The sequence below is a fragment of the Myotis davidii genome, unplaced genomic scaffold (assembly GCF_000327345.1).
Source record: "Myotis davidii unplaced genomic scaffold, ASM32734v1 scaffold68, whole genome shotgun sequence".
Classification (NCBI taxonomy): domain Eukaryota; kingdom Metazoa; phylum Chordata; class Mammalia; order Chiroptera; family Vespertilionidae; genus Myotis; species Myotis davidii.
The window spans coordinates 6,930,103-6,947,418 of NW_006300376.1; the positions used below are offsets into that span (position 1 = coordinate 6,930,103).

The window sequence follows — 17,316 nt, forward strand, 5'->3', positions numbered from 1 at the left end:
GACTTCCCGGGGGGCTGGAGAATGCGGTGGGCCTGGGCGAGGGCGCGCGAGCCGGCGTCCTTTGCACGGGGCTCCGTCTCTCCGCTGGTGTCCCGTACTTTGCAAAACAAACAAAAATACCGAGGGAAGCCGAGGCCCTTTCTGGAACCCGGGGGGAGGGCGTGAGTGCTCGCGGAGCCGCCGATCGCTGACGCTCTGATGCTGTTGTCTTCACAGGGGCCTGAGAGAGTCGCCCGGCTGTCCTGTTCTCCCCAAAAGGGCCCGGCGCCGTCTCCACTGCCGAGGGCCCGAAGAGCCAACGTCGAGGATTATTATGTCGCTTTTCCAGGGGCCGGGGTTCGCAGCGCGGAACCGGAGGAAAGGCTGGCTCCTCAGGGGTCCTGCTGGCATCTGACATCCAGGAACTCCCAGGGTCGCCCAGATAGCTCCGGATCGGATCGGCAGCTTTCCTATCCTTGCATCCCGTATTTTTAAAGAAAATATTTTCTGTTCTCTGCGTTGGTCTTTTACCACCACCCATACACCGAAGCAAAGACTGCAGTCTTTTCATTCAATGTCTGCTTTACATTTTTTGCCCTCTCCCCCCCCAAAATGATCTCTAATTGAAAGTTTATTTTGGTTTTGGATGAATCTGTGGAGCGTATGTTGTAAGAAGAAAGGGGGAACGAGACACAATGAAAGAGAAGTCCAAAAATGCTGCCCGGACGAGGAGGGAGAAGGAAAACAGTGAATTCTATGAACTGGCTAAATTACTGCCTTTGCCCTCGGCTATCACCTCACAGCTGGACAAAGCATCCATAATCAGACTCACCACCAGCTATCTCAAAATGAGAGTAGTGTTCCCAGAAGGTAAGTGACTTTGCCCAGATGGAATTTCAGACAGAAGGGGTAGAGGGTTTGCCAGCCACCAGACGGGCAGAGAAGTACATTCATACTTTCTTTCACACACGCTCTGCAAAGGGAAGTTTAGTGTGGCTGCTTGACTAAGGACCTCTCTGAACTTAGAAATCCTCTTGCCTTTTTGTGGCTCTTTCTACTTCCCATTAATACTTTCCGTTCAGCCCATCAGATACGTTTGGTTGGGAAGTAGCCCAACGTTGCTTTTGTCAACACTTCAGATACGGGGCTCAATTGAAAGTACTACTAATCCAAACATGACTTTTTTTTTTTCATTCATTCCTCTCATTAGAATTGTATCTAGGAGAAGGCAGGAACACTGCCAAATTATTGTATTTTTGCTATGTATAGATAGACCCCGTGTAAATGAAGCTAACTAAACTAGGTAATAATTTCTCTATGTTTATAATTTTGCAATGGAGGAGCAAGCATGTTCATGAACAAATATGTCCTGAATTTACCCAATCTCTTTGGCTGCTGATGGCAAATTTATCTTGGGTTTTTGAGACAGTCACAGGTTCTGAAGCTATCTCTGGAGCATGTGATTTAGAACTCTGGGTTGGATATTATCGCTGAGATAAGAGGCTAGTCCCGAAATACATAAGATTGAATTAAGATGGCTAGCCCACTTAGAAAATATCTGCCAGGTGGTAGGTAGGTTGGCAGAGGGGTCCTGGAAAAGTTATCTTTTAAGGCCTAGAAGTTAGAATCGCTGAGCTGAGTTGTTGACATGGTTTAAAAATGTGTATTTGGATTACGAAGATTCGCTGTGTGAGAACAGAGCAGGCTTCGAAAAACATTCTCCTGTATAAAACCACTTGTACTCACTGGGAAAAGAACACTTCTCTCTCCTACTTCCCCATCTTTTCTTTACCTCTATTCAAATAACATCAACAGATTTAAAATACGTCCATGTTAGGTATGCCTTTTCCGAGGGAGGGGATTTGAAATGTAAAGGAGAGAAAAGCACCCTGTTTGTTGACAAAGCAGAACTTCTTACAGTATTTGACCCGGAGAGGTTTCTGTTACTGTTGATTTTGACTGTGGGGTTTGTTTTCTTTTGAGAGAATACTGGAAAGGAAATAGTCATTATTTGGTTTGGAGTTTTCAATTTGCTTGATCTTGACTAAAAGTTATTATCTGAATCAAAATCTTGCAAAACATGCATCCAAATAGTCTTCAAATTATAGTTCAATTTTACCATAAAACTACAGGTAGTGTTATACTTGTTTTGTCTTAAAGCAGTTCCTTGACCCTGGAAATTACAGGAGGAAAGAAATAAAAACCTAAAGTACCTAAAAAGTAAAGACCAAAAAGAAAAAAAAAAGGAGGAAACATATATTAAAAACCACATTTCCCATTAAGCTCTGCTGAGAATTGCTAGTGGGAACATTATTACGATGCTACACTGCCTTATGTTTAAAAAAGAGACCTTGTTGTCTTTTATACTGTCAGCGCCTACTTTATAAAAATAAAGCTATTGCGAACTCCGCTGTTCCCTCCGTTCCTAACAGGATTATTAGCAGTGATTTGTCAGCCCCTGTGGTCTCAGTGGGCTCCCTTTCTGCGTGATTTCTAGCGGGTCTCATCAATTATCAGTGCCAATGTTGCTGGCTGTTTGATCAGAAGAAGCATATGGTGCTGCTTGTGGGGCTGCGAGTAATCTCGGGATGAAGAGAATAGTAGGTCCGAGTTCCTGGGTAGGCACAGAGAGGGACCCCAGAGCCCGGGAGCTGCCAGGCCAGGGCCCTCATCTGTGTCCTACAGACCCCGGGCAGGCATGCTGGCCAGGCCCAGAGGGGATAGGACTGGTTTCTGTCATTTTGTTTTATTTTTAAGAGAGCAAGCTTTCTTATTTAAGTGCTAACTCCACAAATTGTAAATCTCAGGATACATAAAAAGGAGGAACAAAAAGTAAACTGTTTTAGCCAACTTGTTATTTTTAAAGAGAGCACTGGTGAAGACTCTGGCTGGAGTCTAGTTGTTGGCTAGGCTGGTCCCGGGTGGCTACCTTAAGGGCCACTGTGTTTTCTGCAGCCCCCTCACCTTCCTCACAAGCCCTGGGCCCCTCCTCTCCCTTCAGCGGGTGAGTGTAAGTTTATGGGGAGGAGGGGATGGACGATGTGTGAACTCTGGGCACATCATTTATTTCTCCAGCTACTGTTGAGCTCATAACTCACCCCACAGCCTCCACACAGTGAGTTAGACAGGGTCATCTGAACAGCTGCTGCTAGGGATGAGGTTTTAATTTTGAGGGTAGATTAGCTTCAAAAATTCAAAATCCAAACATAGCCTTTAAAAATATTAAACAGCAATAGTAATAAACAAACAAACAAACAAACAAAAACACCCAGTAGTTTTAAAGGAGTAAAATAATCACAAGAGGAAGAACCAGGCACAACCTGCAGAGGGTGCCAAATTTGGGTTTAGCTGTTGACTGAAGGCAGGGGATGGACAAGGTTGGCTCCATAGCAGTGGGGGATACAGATACTTTATATGGGGGGATAATCTCATTTTTTAGTGATGAAAAATGAAAACAATTTGTTTGACAATATGGTTCATTTTTACATTTGACACCATCCTAACACATAGTAGGTCTTCAATAAAATTTTATTTTAGGGATGGGAGATAGTTGTTTCATAATGGTAAGCATTCCATCACATGTAACTTGGATTTTGCAGGATATATAATCTAAAATAATTAATAAATCTGGTGACATCTTATAAGCATAACAATGACTATAATACTTCATTGTTTTCACTCATATACATTTCATCTGTACTAGTCTGTAATGCCAAAAGTCTTAAATCCACAAACAAAAATCCTTCCATACTTACATTTGAAAAATGTTTTAATTCCCAAAATATTGTTAGCCCCTCCAGTTGCTGAATATCACTCCCCGCCCCCGTCAAAACTCAGCTTTTATTTATCTGAATAGGTAAAATTGAGCTGTTGAGGGAGGAGGAAATGAGAGAGAAAAAGAGAGAGAGAGTAAAGAAACGGGATATGGATGTCTGGAATAACAGAATAAATCATTAGATTGGAGATTTCACAGTAAAAAAAATTTAAGGAAAATTACTGTGAAATCATTAAAACTGCATATCTCCCAATTGGCAACATATCCTATTCTAAAATAGCCCTGCAAAGGGAAAATTAGGGCGTCTAGAAATGTATGATGTGATCAAAGTGTGATCAAAGGTAGAAAAGCAGGATTAAAAAAAGAGAGAGATGATGTGACTTTATTTGTGTGCAAAATAGGACAAATTCAACTGAAGAAATATGTATTTGTTATTCAGCTATAGTACAGTTTTGGCTGGGGGTGAAGCGGCTTATAGAATAACCTTCAAAAGGATCAGACATGTTTTCAAATCTATAGTCATTCAAAATCTTGGCAACATCACACTACTATTTCATTCTCAAGATGTCTTGGGAAAATAAAAATAATTATAGAATTGAAATTAGTAACTGTGCAGGAAAGTGAATCTCCAGAAGGGCTGGAAGGACAAGGATGATTAAACAAACCTCCACAGACCTTTCCTATACTATTCACCTCAAGACTGAAACCCTTTATCGCCTTACATTTTTTTGAGGCGGGGGAACTAGGAGAGAAAAAGAGGCCCCCATTTCCCACGTGGATGGTGATTTAAGGCTGTTTTCCTTGCTGCTTGGGGAAATGATTGAGCATTAGGTTTCCATGTTTATTTTCTTACATAAGTTTTTCTCATTTAAAAGCCTTTAAGCACAGTTTACGCCTCCATGCTGGTTTTCTCTATTTGATTCCCGTTTTGATGTTGACTTAAAATGTAGATGCAGAACTAACCTCCGTGCAGAGCATTTGCAAGGCAGATTTATGTGCTAGAAATTGTAGGTCAGATCAATGAAAAAAATACCTTTTTTTTCTTTAAGCGAAAGATCACAAATAAAAACAATAACAAAACCCCCAACATAAACAGGGTATAGTAAGCTATGGTGCGGTGCTTATAAGCAGGGCATAATCCCCCACCTGAAGCTAGAATCAGGCCAACTTTCCTGAGGAAAAACGTGATTTCTAGGCAGTAACTTTTCAATTTTAGGGAGTCTTGGCAGCTTTGAGGTTCTGCAGACACAAATGTAGATACAACCAGGTCCGTGGATTTCTGCTGCAGGTCTTTATCTGTCGGCCCAGGTTTTTCTCCAGAGAATGTTTAGGCACAGCTAGTATGTTATGGTTTTCGCAGTCCACTCATGGTCAGTTTCTGATCCATGGAATTTAAATTTTTGTGGAGTTGAGAACCTTTAATTATTTAGCAATGGACTTGCTAATCGGAAAGTACCAAAACAGAGCCTGAGGACTGCGTGGCGAACATTATTCTGCAGGTAGCTCCATCGGGCAGGGCAGGCGGCTCCTGCACGGAGTCCTCCGCCTCGGGGGCTCAGACAAAACCAGGGACAGCGACCTTGTCTAAACCTTAGCCTCGCCTCCAGCACGGACCAAAGCAGCTAGGAGAAGCCTGTAGTTGCGGCCGGCCCGCCAGGGCCTTGCTCTGCGGTCCGTCCGTTCCTCCCCCGAGACCCCGCCGCCTCCCTGGGGTGGCCGCAGCCTGGTGGTGCGAGCGGGAGGCCTCCGCAATGGACCGAGTCTGCCTGCCGAGGGTTTGAGGACGCCTCCGCCCGATTGCCCAGTGCGCCCGCTGCCCTCCTGCTGCCCGGGCTACCGCCCCAAGGACCTGCCATCATCTAAAGCGAAATCCCGCCTGAGCGAGCCTGTGCGGCCGTCAGAGTCCCGTTCGCCAAGTAGAACCTACGTGGGAGCCGCCAGTGCCGCCAGCGCGGCGGGGCAGCCCCGTCAGTCTCGCCTTGGGGACCCTGGCATCGCCCGGCCCGGCCCCCCTCGAAGGTCCAGGGTCCCGGCCACACCGCTTGACTCTTTTCAGCAGCCACTCAGCACTGTTGTCAACCCTGCGTGCACTTGTGTAGGATGGTTTAGTTAGGACCTGGCTAAACCCCACCTGTGCCTGCGGCCCGCAGTTCCGTTCTCTCCCGCGGGCTCGGGAGCCCACAGCCAGCGTGGCCCGCACGCTCCATCCGGACTGGGAAGCCCGCGCTCGGGGCCGGAGCGCGACGAGAGCGCAGAGCTTCCGCCCCAGATTTACACTAACTTGAGTGCATCCCCAGGCGCGGGTGGGGATGCCTGGTGGAGAGCAAACACGGTGGGTGGGGTTCAGGTTGCTGCGCAGGACAAAGCCCTCGGAAGGTCGGCCACACCCGCCAGGTGGCCAGAGTGGGGCGGGCTGCAGCGCCGGAGGGGGTCCTGGGGGTGCCAAGTGCGTGAAGCAGTCTCCTACCCGGTGACTCCTGGATTTGGGCCTCAGGTCCTCTCTTCCCCAAGCATCCAGCCACTGAGGCTCCCGGAGCCCTAAGGCTGTTCATTGCTGGGCCCAGGGAAAGGCTTGGACAGTGCGCTCGGCGAGGATGCCGGTCCTGGGAGAAACCCAGGTGCTGGGACAAGTCCCTCTGAGACCCAAAGTCGGGAGCGCGGTCTGGGTCTCCGAGGGCTTTTCTGGCATCAGTCACCAGGCTGTGATCTGGTCCTGGGGAGCTCCTCCAGCACCCACAATGTTGCTTAAAAGGCATAGCGGTGATTTCGGAGATGGTTTTCCCAGAGAGACAACAAGAAGGACACATTCTATTGAGATACAGTGTTTGTTTATTAAAAGGAAAAAAAAAAAGAACGGTAGAAGGAGAAGCTCTTCTCATCCTCCCCTTCCTGTCTGAGTGAAGGAGGTGAGGGTGCCTGTCTGTCAACCATATTTTGTCAAGGGTACGAAATTCATTCCGAAGGAAAGCTCGATCAATTTATTTTTGCTGCTTGCAATAACACAGCTGGACGATGCTTTGAGCTCATGCTAGACTGGGGCTCATCATTCATTCGCCAAGAACGGGCCTAAATTGTGCCTGTGGGATTAGGTCAATTTTAGTGGATCTACTTCGCCTCATTTGGTTACTAATTGGTTTCTTGTTTTATAAATCGAAATCTCATTTTCAGGAAATTACAAAACCCGCGCAGTCAGTCCATTGAGGTAATCCTTGGGTCAGGGGGTATTTAAATGGAAATGGCTCCTCTGCGCACTGAGGGTAAAGCAACAGTGAAACTTGTCGGAGTTTTTACATGAAATGTGAGCTAGTCCTTTAGATCCATAATAGATACATCCCTTGTAATACTACTTATGTAAATATGGTAAGCCAGACTTTGAGGGAAGAAAGGGGCGGGGAGAAGCAAAATTTATCTGCTGAGGTTAATGTAGCATATCTTGGAAATCTTCCCAAATAGATTATGTTTTCCTTTGTCTTGGGCCACTTTAGCTGGGGCAAATCCTTTTGTCTAAAACCCGATTTAGTTATCGCCTCCCTCACAGAGCTGCTTTTTTTTTTTCCTTTGCAAAAGCCCGTTCCCTCGGCCTCACCGAATTACAAGAGAATCTTTAGATCTTGTTCCCACTGAAATCCTGCCGCAAAGGGAGCTTGGTTTCCTCCTCATTTTAAACAGACAATCAAAGGATTTGCGAATTTTCTGCGGTAGGTCAAGTGCAGAAACGAAATCTCAGCTTACCCGCCTCGCCAAGTGAAACTGGGTGCGGGAGCGCGTCACCGCAGCGGGAAGGGCAGGGTCGGGGAGAGGGGGCCCTGGCCCACGCCCGGACTTTCGGAGGAGGAACCCGTGCCCGGGCTTCCGAAGGTGTCCCGGGCAGGCTGAAGGGCGGGAAAGCCCGCAGGTCGACGAAGGCAGCCAGTCCCTTATAAAACATTAACCCAGGCATCGCCGTGTGACGGAGATTTCGACCGGGAACAGAAAGCAAAGGCAATGCTCCGTGAAAGCAAAAGGTCCCGTAAAAGGTGGGGGTGGGGAGGCAGAGGGCAGGGAGGGCCGCTAACCTGCGCGGCCGGCTGTTCATTAACCTGCGGGGTAGCCTCGTTTCCCCCCCGGAGGCTCCCACTAAGGAGGCCGCAACCCGAGACCGCAGACAGCCCAGGCGGGCTCCACGAGTTCGGAACCGGTCCTTAACCTCAGCACAGCTTGGGGGATTTTCAGAGGATTCGGGTCGGGAGGCTGGTCCCGGGTGCGTCCCAGCCGCTTTGCGGGACCTGATAATTGTAGAATAAAAACACTTGTCGGTCCCAAGCGCACTCTTTGCCCACTTTGGGGAGCTGAGGAAGCCCCGACTCCAGAAGCAACGCGGCCGCGGCCTCGGCCAGCTCTTTGCACCCGAGTCCCTGCCCCTGGGCCCCGGGAAGCTTTGAGCTGTCAGGCCTCAGCTGGGCCCCAGGCATGCAAGGGCCAGCGCGCCCCATCCCCCACCCCCCTCCAAGCAGGATCCTGTCCACTTTCCCCAGGGCGGCCTCCCTAGGCCACCTGCCTGTCACTCCTTCTGGGTGGGTATCTGAGCGGGAATGAAAACATGATCACGTTGTGCCAGAATCCAAAGAGAATAGTTTGGCTGAGAAGGGACGAACAAAGAGAAGGTGACAAAGCAAGGGGTGTGTGTGTACAGGCTGTAGTGTCGGTGTCCCCTGGCACCTTCCAGGAGGGCACCGAGGGGTTAGGGTAGTGGAGTCGCTCTGGGGAAGGACACTGGGGCGGGCTAAGGAGGCAGGAGGGGGTGAGGAAGGAGGGAGAGGAGACTGGCGAAGGCGGGGAGCACCAGTGTTTGTAGAGTGGTGGGGAAATCGTTAGATTTATTTAGATGTGCAAACACCCAGAGAGACCCGATTTGAGCTTAAGGGGTGCTCATGGTTATTCGTTACCAGGGTTTTGATCATTGGCGTAGGAAGCAGCTCCTGGCCAACACACTTTAGAGCCCAGCTCCATGGTTTATTCTGAAACATCCACCCACAACCCCATATTACCATGGGGGTGTGATCATCATTGTGTACTTCATAGTGATTTGCCCCATTCCCCAGTAAATCGCCCTCTTTTTTTTTTTTTTTTTTTTTTTTTTTTTTTTTTTTTTTTTCATGTTAAACCTTGTAATGGTGTAAGCATAAAAGACTTTACCTAGTTAAATTAATTTCAGCAGCAACACTGTTACAAGATGTTACCCATAAGAAGTTTAACCTCGGTCTGGGCAAGTTTCTTCTACCTGATTTTTCATTTTCTTTCTCCATATTAATAGAAAAAACACCAGCCACAGCTTCCTGAGAATTTTATTTTATTTTTTAGGCATCACCAGAAAAACTATTTGTGGCAACACTTGGGAAGATCTTAATGTGGAGAGAAAAGGGCTATATTTGTTAAGATGATGCCTGGAAAGTAGAGAAAGTGATTAATTCTCTATATTCAGAAGGTCATGAAAATATTGCTAAAACAGTGTTAGAACCTGCAAGTATCTGACTTCAAAAAAACCTGTGTGGTGTTTTGGGGGGTGGGATAGCAGGTGAGATTAGGATGTGTAAGAAGGTGGGGAGGGCTAGGAAGGAAAAGGCATAGAAGGATTGCAAGGGTATGTTGCTGCTGGGAGTCATCTGCACAGGCAAATGGATTTTTCGGAAGGGGATTAAAGTCAGAGGCCCAGGGGAGGGGAATGGCTGGAGAGCCCTGCTGCCAATCAGAAAGCTCACCAGGGACAAGCTGGCCCTGGCCCAGGGATTCATGTCCCTCTGGGCCATCAGTGACATTCGCCTTTTGGTAAGAATGATGATGAAACTTTGGGTGACAAATAGTGTCCCTCACCCCTCTAAGAACACTAGTGAACCTATGCAATAGCTATCGCTGGGGTGCAGTGTAAGGGGCTCTTTCAGGGCAAGGCTGTCCCCAAACTCAGCTACTTGGGGTCCTGCCCAGGGGATGCTCAGCCAGGCCCTGCCTTCCCTGAGAAGCCCAGGTCCATCTGGGAGAGGGAGTCTGACCTCTGTTCAGACTGAGCGGGCAGGGCCTACATGTACCTGCTCCCACTCTTTGCTGTTCAGGTCAGAGAGCAAGAGGAGCCCAATGGTATCTGGTTACGTGTGTGAGCTTGAATGTGTGACATAGCTGCGAGGCTAGCCTCAAACTGCCAGCAGGGTTGGAGTCCCATTGCTCAAGAGTGTCTCTGTGCCTCCACAGGGCTCGGGGAGGCGTGGGGCCACTCCAGTCGGACCAGCCCCCTGGACAACGTTGGCCGTGAGCTGGGCTCTCATCTGCTGCAGGTACTGGCGTGGCTTCCCGGTCAGTCGGTCAGTCGCGCATAAGCTTCAGCGTCTGAGGTCCTGGCCCCACGCTTGGCTTCTTGTTTCCTAGAAAAATGGGATCCTGCCCTGACGTGTCCCTCCTGCAGCCCCTACAGTTTCTCCAAAGTTAAAAGGTTTAGCTCTTAACCTTGCTTGGTGCCTTGGTGCGAGTGGCGCCTCAAGAGGCCAAGAGGGAGGCATGGTGACGATCAGCACATTGGATTTGAAAGGGAGCTCTGACAATCAGATGGGCTAACCCCGGGAGGGGTGCCATTTGACACCGTTGGGCTGAGGGAACGGGAGCGCCTCCAAGCCAAGCTGCCCAGGCTAGGCTGCAAAACCATCCGAAATGAAGGATTTATACAGGAAATAAGGGGAATCTGGTAGAAAAGCCAGTCAATGCTTTAAGCCCACACATTCTGGATCCAGCTGCGCCTGCAACTCTTTTCATCTCCTCCTGGTAGTTACGCGCTCTCTCCTCTCTCTCCACAGCCCTTACCATAGGCCAGCCCAGGCCATGTACAGACAGAGCCCTGTGCACACACGTACACCTCCCCAGGCAATGAGTTTATCCAGTGTGGAAGCTCCCATTGCTGCATTGTTTGCAGAGTATACCGTTTTAAATTGCCAATTGCCCACTAGCAAATATGTAAAATAGTAAAACTTCTGGTGGCACTTGTCTCCCAACCTGCACCTCCTTATTACTCAAGTCCATTGCAACTGAGGTAGGTGTCTCAAACCTATGCAGGCATCAGGGAGGAATCTGAGCCCAGGTGGGCCAGGCCTGAGCATCTCCTAGCAGGAGTGCCACGCTCTTTCCTGACCCACAGATACCCCATTAGTATTAGAGGCCAGAGATTTCAGTTTCACAGAGTAAAGAAAGGCATTGTATTCCCTCACAGGCCTGGCCCGTACACCTCTGACTTTTAACCAGCACTGTCCCTCCCTTTCACAGGGACAACTGCCATCAGTTGCCTCTCAACAACTGATCCCTACCCAGTCTTGCCATATTACCAATTAATTTCCCTCATCAAAGGGAACAAAAACCTAACAATCCCTCACCCCTTCTGGCTCTTGCCCAATCTTCTCCTCTCTTCATCCCAAACTTCTCACAGGACTTATTACACTTTCAACTTCCATCACTCACCCTGACCCACTCACTTCCAAACCCCTGCAGTCCGGCACCCCTCCCAGCCATTGTGCTCTGCACAGGCGCCACCACATTTTGATATGCAGCAGAAGATGCTCATTTCTTATCCTGCCTGACCTCATTCATTCCACAAATATAGGAGGGCCAACTTTGTGCCAGACAGAAAGCCCTGCCTTCATGGGTTTATATTCCAAGGAGAGCAGTCTTGCAAACCCAGGTGCTCTGCACATTGTAACAGGTGGTGTAGGTGCAGTGGAGAAAAATAAGAGAGGGGATCCCTGGCCGGGTGGTTCAGTTGGTTGGAATGTCATCTCATAGACCCAAAGGTGGCAAGTTCAGTTCCTGGTCAGGGCCCAGGTTTCAGGTTCAATCCCAGTCTGGTGCATAGGGAGGTAACCGATTGATGTTTCTCTCTCACACTGGGAATGGCAATTCTCCCTTCCTTTCTCTTTGAAAACAAATAAAAACATATCCTCAGGTGAGGATTTAAAAAAGAAAAACAAGAAGGGGAAGGAGTAGGGCTGTGTTTGAGTGGCAGAGGACCTCATTGAGAAGGTGACATTTGGACTTGATGGAGGTGACATGCTTCCCAAATCTTCTCAAAATTCGTACCACACTTTTCTGGATTCCTTTCTCTCCCTGTTTGCTCCTCTGGTTTTCCCATCACTGTCTGGTTGTAAATGCTGACATTTCCTAAAGGTTCCAACTCTGTTTCCCATCTCACAGCCAACATTATCATCTCAACTCCTTTTCCCACATTTGCATGACTCCAGCTGGTTTTTCCAGTCTAGACACCCCTCCTAAGCCCCAGGCCTTTATTTCCTACTGCCAACTGGACACATCCAAATGGAAATCTGGATACACCTGAAGTTCAACATCTCCAAGACAAGAATCCATTAATTTCCTCTTCCAGATTTCCACCCACCCATACAAAAACTCAAATCTTCTCAAAATTCCCAATCTTGGTTAAGCTCTTTACCCTCTACTCAATGACATTGAAGTCAGACTCTTTCTGCCACCATAAATTCCATGGCCAGATCCATCTTTGACTTGGACTCTGCTTTCTGATTGCCTCATCCCCGCTCTTTCCTCCTATAAGTGACTGTCCACATTCTGCCTGAAAAAAACAAAACAAAACATGTCTAAACATGCTATTCCCCTGTTTAGAAACTTCTGTTAGAACCTTGATGCCTACAGGAGTATCTCTAGATTCCTCAGCTTGACATCTCAAACTCTCCAAAAATCCAGCACTGGTGTACTCCCTCAGCCCTATCTCTGGTGCACAAAAATGATCAGATCCATCCTCCCCTCAGTCCCTGCCTTTGGCACAGCAATCCTTCTGTCTAGGATGCTCTTCCTCTCTACTACAGTTCAAGCTTCCTCTTCAAGGCTTTGCTCAAACAGTACCTCTAAGGCCTCTGATTCTTCCCCAGGCCTCTGGCCCCTCAGCCTCTGGGCCCCAACAGCACTGTCTGTTCATCTGTGTAGTCATTATAGCTATCTTTAGGCCAGTCTTTATGCTTCTACTGGACTTCCAGCTCCTTGAGAGTAAAGTTTGACTCATCCTTGTCTCCACTGCCTGGATTGAAGCCCCATTCACATAAATAAAGGGACAGTGAAAGTCTGAGACTTGCCTTCATGGAGAGCCTGTCAGCTTGATGTATCAATGTAAACACGCACACATCACACTATTGCACTACTTTATGGACTTGCTGCCTGGAAAGCCTCTCATCTCCTAAATCCCCCTCTCCCAGACTCTTTTCAGAGCTACTGGCCATCTGCCTTCTGTCTACAACTTTTCAGACTGCCAGCCCTTCCACATCACCCAATGCCTGCTATTTCCCAAACCCCAGGTATTCTTTTCATTAAAAGACGCTGTCACTATGGAGTCCTCCAAGACTGACAGGAAACCTCTGGTTCTTTCAGTGATCATCACTCCTAGAACCCAACTCACGTCTCATAGCAGACTGTGTCCCTCCTCCTAAATATTTGTGTGTGTGTGTGTTACAGATAGGTTTGCTCTGTCTATTTTGGTGGATCCTGAATCTTGGAGAATAGTAGCTTCCTTCATCTCTCCCTCTGATCTCTTCCAGTGTGCTGCATTTTCCAGGTGCTTTCAAATTTGGAAAAAACAAAAGGGACTCTTGGGGTTGGTTTTCTATGCACTGTTTCCTGCCACCCCCTCTCTACTTTGTCTCTTTGCACTTCTGGTTGGGCATCTCTAACTTCTGTCCCCCTGGGCCCCAATTTGTACCAATGTCCCAGAGGGCTCTCCATTCAACTCTGTTTCTGTCTCCCCAGACCCTGGATGGTTTTATCTTTGTGGTGGCCCCAGATGGGAAGATCATGTACATCTCAGAGACAGCCTCGGTCCACCTGGGTCTTTCTCAGGTAGGTGAGTGGTCTAGGACTCTAGCCTCCAGTGTTTACAGCCAGAGCTGGGGCAGGAGGTAAGGGGTGGAGGGCTGGCTGTCCCAAAGGTTTCATATGTGCATTTCTGGGACTGGAAACAGCTCAGCTGACAGGAGGGCTGGACCTCTCCCTTTCTCCCCTTCCCTTATCCTTCAGCTTCTACTCCAGTGGTTCTCAACCTTCCTAATGCCGCGACCCTTTAATACAGTTCCTCATGTTGTGGTGACCCCCAATTTCATTGTTACAAATTGAACATAATTAAAGCATAGTGGTTAATCACAAAACAATATGTAATTATATATGTGTTTTCCGATGGTCTTAGGCGACCCCTGTGAAAGGGTCATTCGACCCCCAAAGGGGTCGCAACCCATAGGTTGAGAACCGCTGTTCTACTCCAAGCCCAAACAATGGCTACCTTTTTGAGTCCCTAGCAGAGGCCAAATAACATGGGAGATGGGTTACATATTGGTGTCATAATGTCTTCACCAGAATATTGCCAGGGAGCTACTACTACTACTATTATTTCCTTTCATGGATAAGGAAACCGAGGCTTAGCTAGGCTGCAACTAGAGTTCTGGCTCCTGTCCTCACAATCCTGTGGCCCTCTTGGCCCAATCTTCCAGTCCCTCCATGTGGCATCACTCCGGGATGGTGATACCCTCCTCTTTACAGGTAGAACTGACCGGGAATAGCATTTACGAATACATCCACCCGGCAGACCACGACGAGATGACAGCGGTTCTCACGGCCCACCAGCCCTACCACTCTCACTTTGTCCAGGGTAAGGCAGGAGCGTGCCAATCGCAGCCAGCTGGTGGCATTGCCCCAGTTAGCCCTGGCAGGGCCCCTGGCGCGGCGCTGCCTGTCTCACGTCCTGCGCTTCCCTCCGCTCCCCTCTCCAGAGTATGAGATCGAGCGCTCCTTCTTCCTGAGGATGAAGTGTGTCTTGGCCAAGAGGAACGCGGGCCTCACCTGCGGTGGCTACAAGGTGCGTGGCTGAGAGGGAGGATCCCTGCCACGTAGCCAGGTGTAGGGGAAGGGGGCAGGACCAGGGAACCGTGCGGCAGGGGAGGGGCTTCCCTGTGGTCCGGACCGCCCAGGAGGGCGTTTCCCGCCTGGGTGAATGGCGAACAGCTCTGGGAGGGGGCGCATCACCAAGGTCATTGACCTTTGTGAACCCCTGGAACCACGTTTGAAGACAGTCTCACTCCCAGGCTGCTGGGGCTCTAAAATCAGGGGCCAATAAAGGGCCTTGGGGATGTGTCAAGCGTCAGACATAGTCCATCGCTCCAGTGGGTTCTTAGAGTTTACTCAGGGCGTCAGATTCTGACCCCCCCGCCCCCGCCCCAGAGAGGTTAGGAAACAGAGCTTTAGTTCAAGCCTGTGGTTCTCCTGGTTAATGAGATGAAACATGCAGGTTCCGGGGCACCGCTTCCAGGTGCGTCAGGGTTGGCAGGGCCCAGGCCTCTGCATTGTTACAAGTCCCCAGGTAAGCTCAGTGAGACTGTGCAGTCATTTCCTTGAAACACCTGGGAGCCCCAGTAACTGGACACTTGAACGCGGGGGCGTGGCCCACAGGGCATTCATTTATGGTCTAACTGGGTCTCAAGGTTTTAATCCGTTCCCCACCTTTTTGGGTGGCTGAGTCTTGCCCTGTCACCCGCCGCCGCAGGTCATTCATTGCAGCGGCTACCTGAAGATCCGCCAGTACAGCTTGGACATGTCCCCCTTCGATGGCTGTTACCAGAACGTGGGCCTGGTGGCCGTGGGCCACTCGCTGCCGCCCAGCGCCGTCACGGAGATCAAGCTGCATAGCAACATGTTCATGTTCCGCGCCAGCCTGGACATGAAGCTCATCTTCCTGGACTCCAGGTGCGTGGCCGGGGAGGAGGGGGGAGGAGGCAAAGAGTCACCCTGTTCCGTGGGGAGAGCTCCTCCTGCATCTTAGGAGCCCCTTTTGCAGATGAGGTGACTGATGGAGCTCTGCGAGGTGAGGGTGGGCACCCAAGTCTCAGGTGGCTGTCCGGGGTGGGGCACATCCCGCACCTCACGCTCGCTCATCCCGCGGGATTGCTCTCCGCAGAGTGGCGGAGCTGACGGGGTATGAACCTCAGGACCTGATTGAGAAGACCCTGTACCACCACGTGCACGGCTGCGACACCTTCCACCTGCGCTGCGCCCACCACCTGCGTAAGGCGCCACCCTGCGGCCGCCCCGCCCCGCGAGGCCCTGGAGGAGGAGTGGGGGAGGGGAGAGGGCGTGATTGAAGCCCCCAGCCCGGGGACAAGTGGTAGCTCTGGTAGCCAGTGGGGGTGGTAGCTGAGGTCCTGCGAGCGGCTGCTCTAACACTGACCCATCCTGTTTCTCTAGCATCTGAGGACGCTCACAGGGCCGAGGGGGAATTTCTGAGTTTCTTGGCGAAATTCTCCCTGGGAGGCGTTTTATTCTCCTATCGATAGAATGCCCCCTCCCCACCTCGCCCCCAGCCTCACAAAAGGCGGGAGGAAAAACGGAGGCTAGCCCACGTGGCTCGTGTGCACTGACCCGGAGTACGCGCTTGGCTTGCGCTCCTGCTTTGCTTTGAGCCTCATCTCCCGGGACAGCGAGTGTGAGCCAGGAAGTGAGCTGCCCCGACCGTTTGACGTAGCTCGAAAATCGAATGGGGGGAGGGTTGGAATCCTCCAACTTTAAGCGTTTCCCTTTTTGCTAATCGTGCAAATTAACAGGACAACCCATGAATTTGGGAAGGTGTCTGTTGTCCCCCTCCCCCCTCCCCGCCTCGGGCGGGCGCACTCCGATTCGTACCCACGGGGCACCCTGCTCTCACCGCCGGGGGCTGCGCGGGGGCCGATCTGGGGCGGGCGCGTTCACCGCTGCCTCTGTCTCTCCATCAGTGCTGGTGAAGGGGCAGGTGACCACCAAGTACTACAGGTTCCTGGCGAAGCAGGGCGGCTGGGTCTGGGTGCAGAGCTATGCGACCATCGTGCACAACAGCCGCTCGTCCAGGCCACACTGTATCGTCAGCGTCAACTATGTTCTTACGTGAGTGCAAATCGGGGACTCCTTCTCCCACTTCAGGCGGCCGTGGTCTCCACGAGGGTGCAGGTGGTGGGTACTCCCGGGATATTCGAGACTGGGGTCCCTTGGGGACACCGGTTTTGACTGGAGTGCCGCCTGCGTTGGGAGGCGGCAGCTTGAGCACGTTCATCTTTATGAGGAGGCTTCCTTTCGTTATATGATTTAGGAGTTTTCCACCCACAGTCCATATTTGCGCCCTTCTCTCTTTCTCTCTCTCTCTCTCTCTCTCTCTCTCTCTCTCTCTCTCTCTCTCTCCATTTGTTAAAGGAAATTCTGCATTAAATAAAACTTAATGCGGCAGAAAGAAAAAGAGAGAGAGAGGAAAGGGTCGGACGTACGGAGCCATTTATGGATAACGAACTGGACATCTGTTTCACTTTTTCAAACCTGGGTTTGAAGTTCTTAATTTTAACCAGAATCTCCAATCAAAGTTAAGAGTTCAGAGAGAGTGAGTTCCCTCCTGAACCACAAAAAGGGTTTAAGTGACCGGGAGGGTCTGACTTTAACCTCCATAAAGCCAGGGGCCAGCTAGTGCTGCAAGTCTGGGCGGGTGCCCAGGCCCCGCTCGCGCTGCGGGCCAGCATCGCCGGTGAGGG

The 17,316-nt window shown here is 50.0% G+C and overlaps 1 protein-coding gene across 1 annotated transcript in view; it reads left to right on the forward strand.

Moving 5' to 3' along the window:
- The first annotated feature begins 198 nt into the window (after positions 1–198).
- The window catches only part of SIM1 (single-minded family bHLH transcription factor 1), a 70,809-nt gene continuing 53,691 nt past the window's right edge, over positions 199–17,316 (forward strand). Inside the window, exons 1-8 of the mRNA XM_015572763.1 lie at positions 199–849; positions 9,977–10,059; positions 13,532–13,621; positions 14,315–14,423; positions 14,545–14,630; positions 15,315–15,514; positions 15,726–15,832; positions 16,537–16,684. Coding sequence (XP_015428249.1) covers positions 675–849; positions 9,977–10,059; positions 13,532–13,621; positions 14,315–14,423; positions 14,545–14,630; positions 15,315–15,514; positions 15,726–15,832; positions 16,537–16,684 — 998 coding nt within the window. The 5' untranslated portion in view covers positions 199–674. The remainder of the gene's footprint in view (positions 850–9,976; positions 10,060–13,531; positions 13,622–14,314; positions 14,424–14,544; positions 14,631–15,314; positions 15,515–15,725; positions 15,833–16,536; positions 16,685–17,316) is intronic.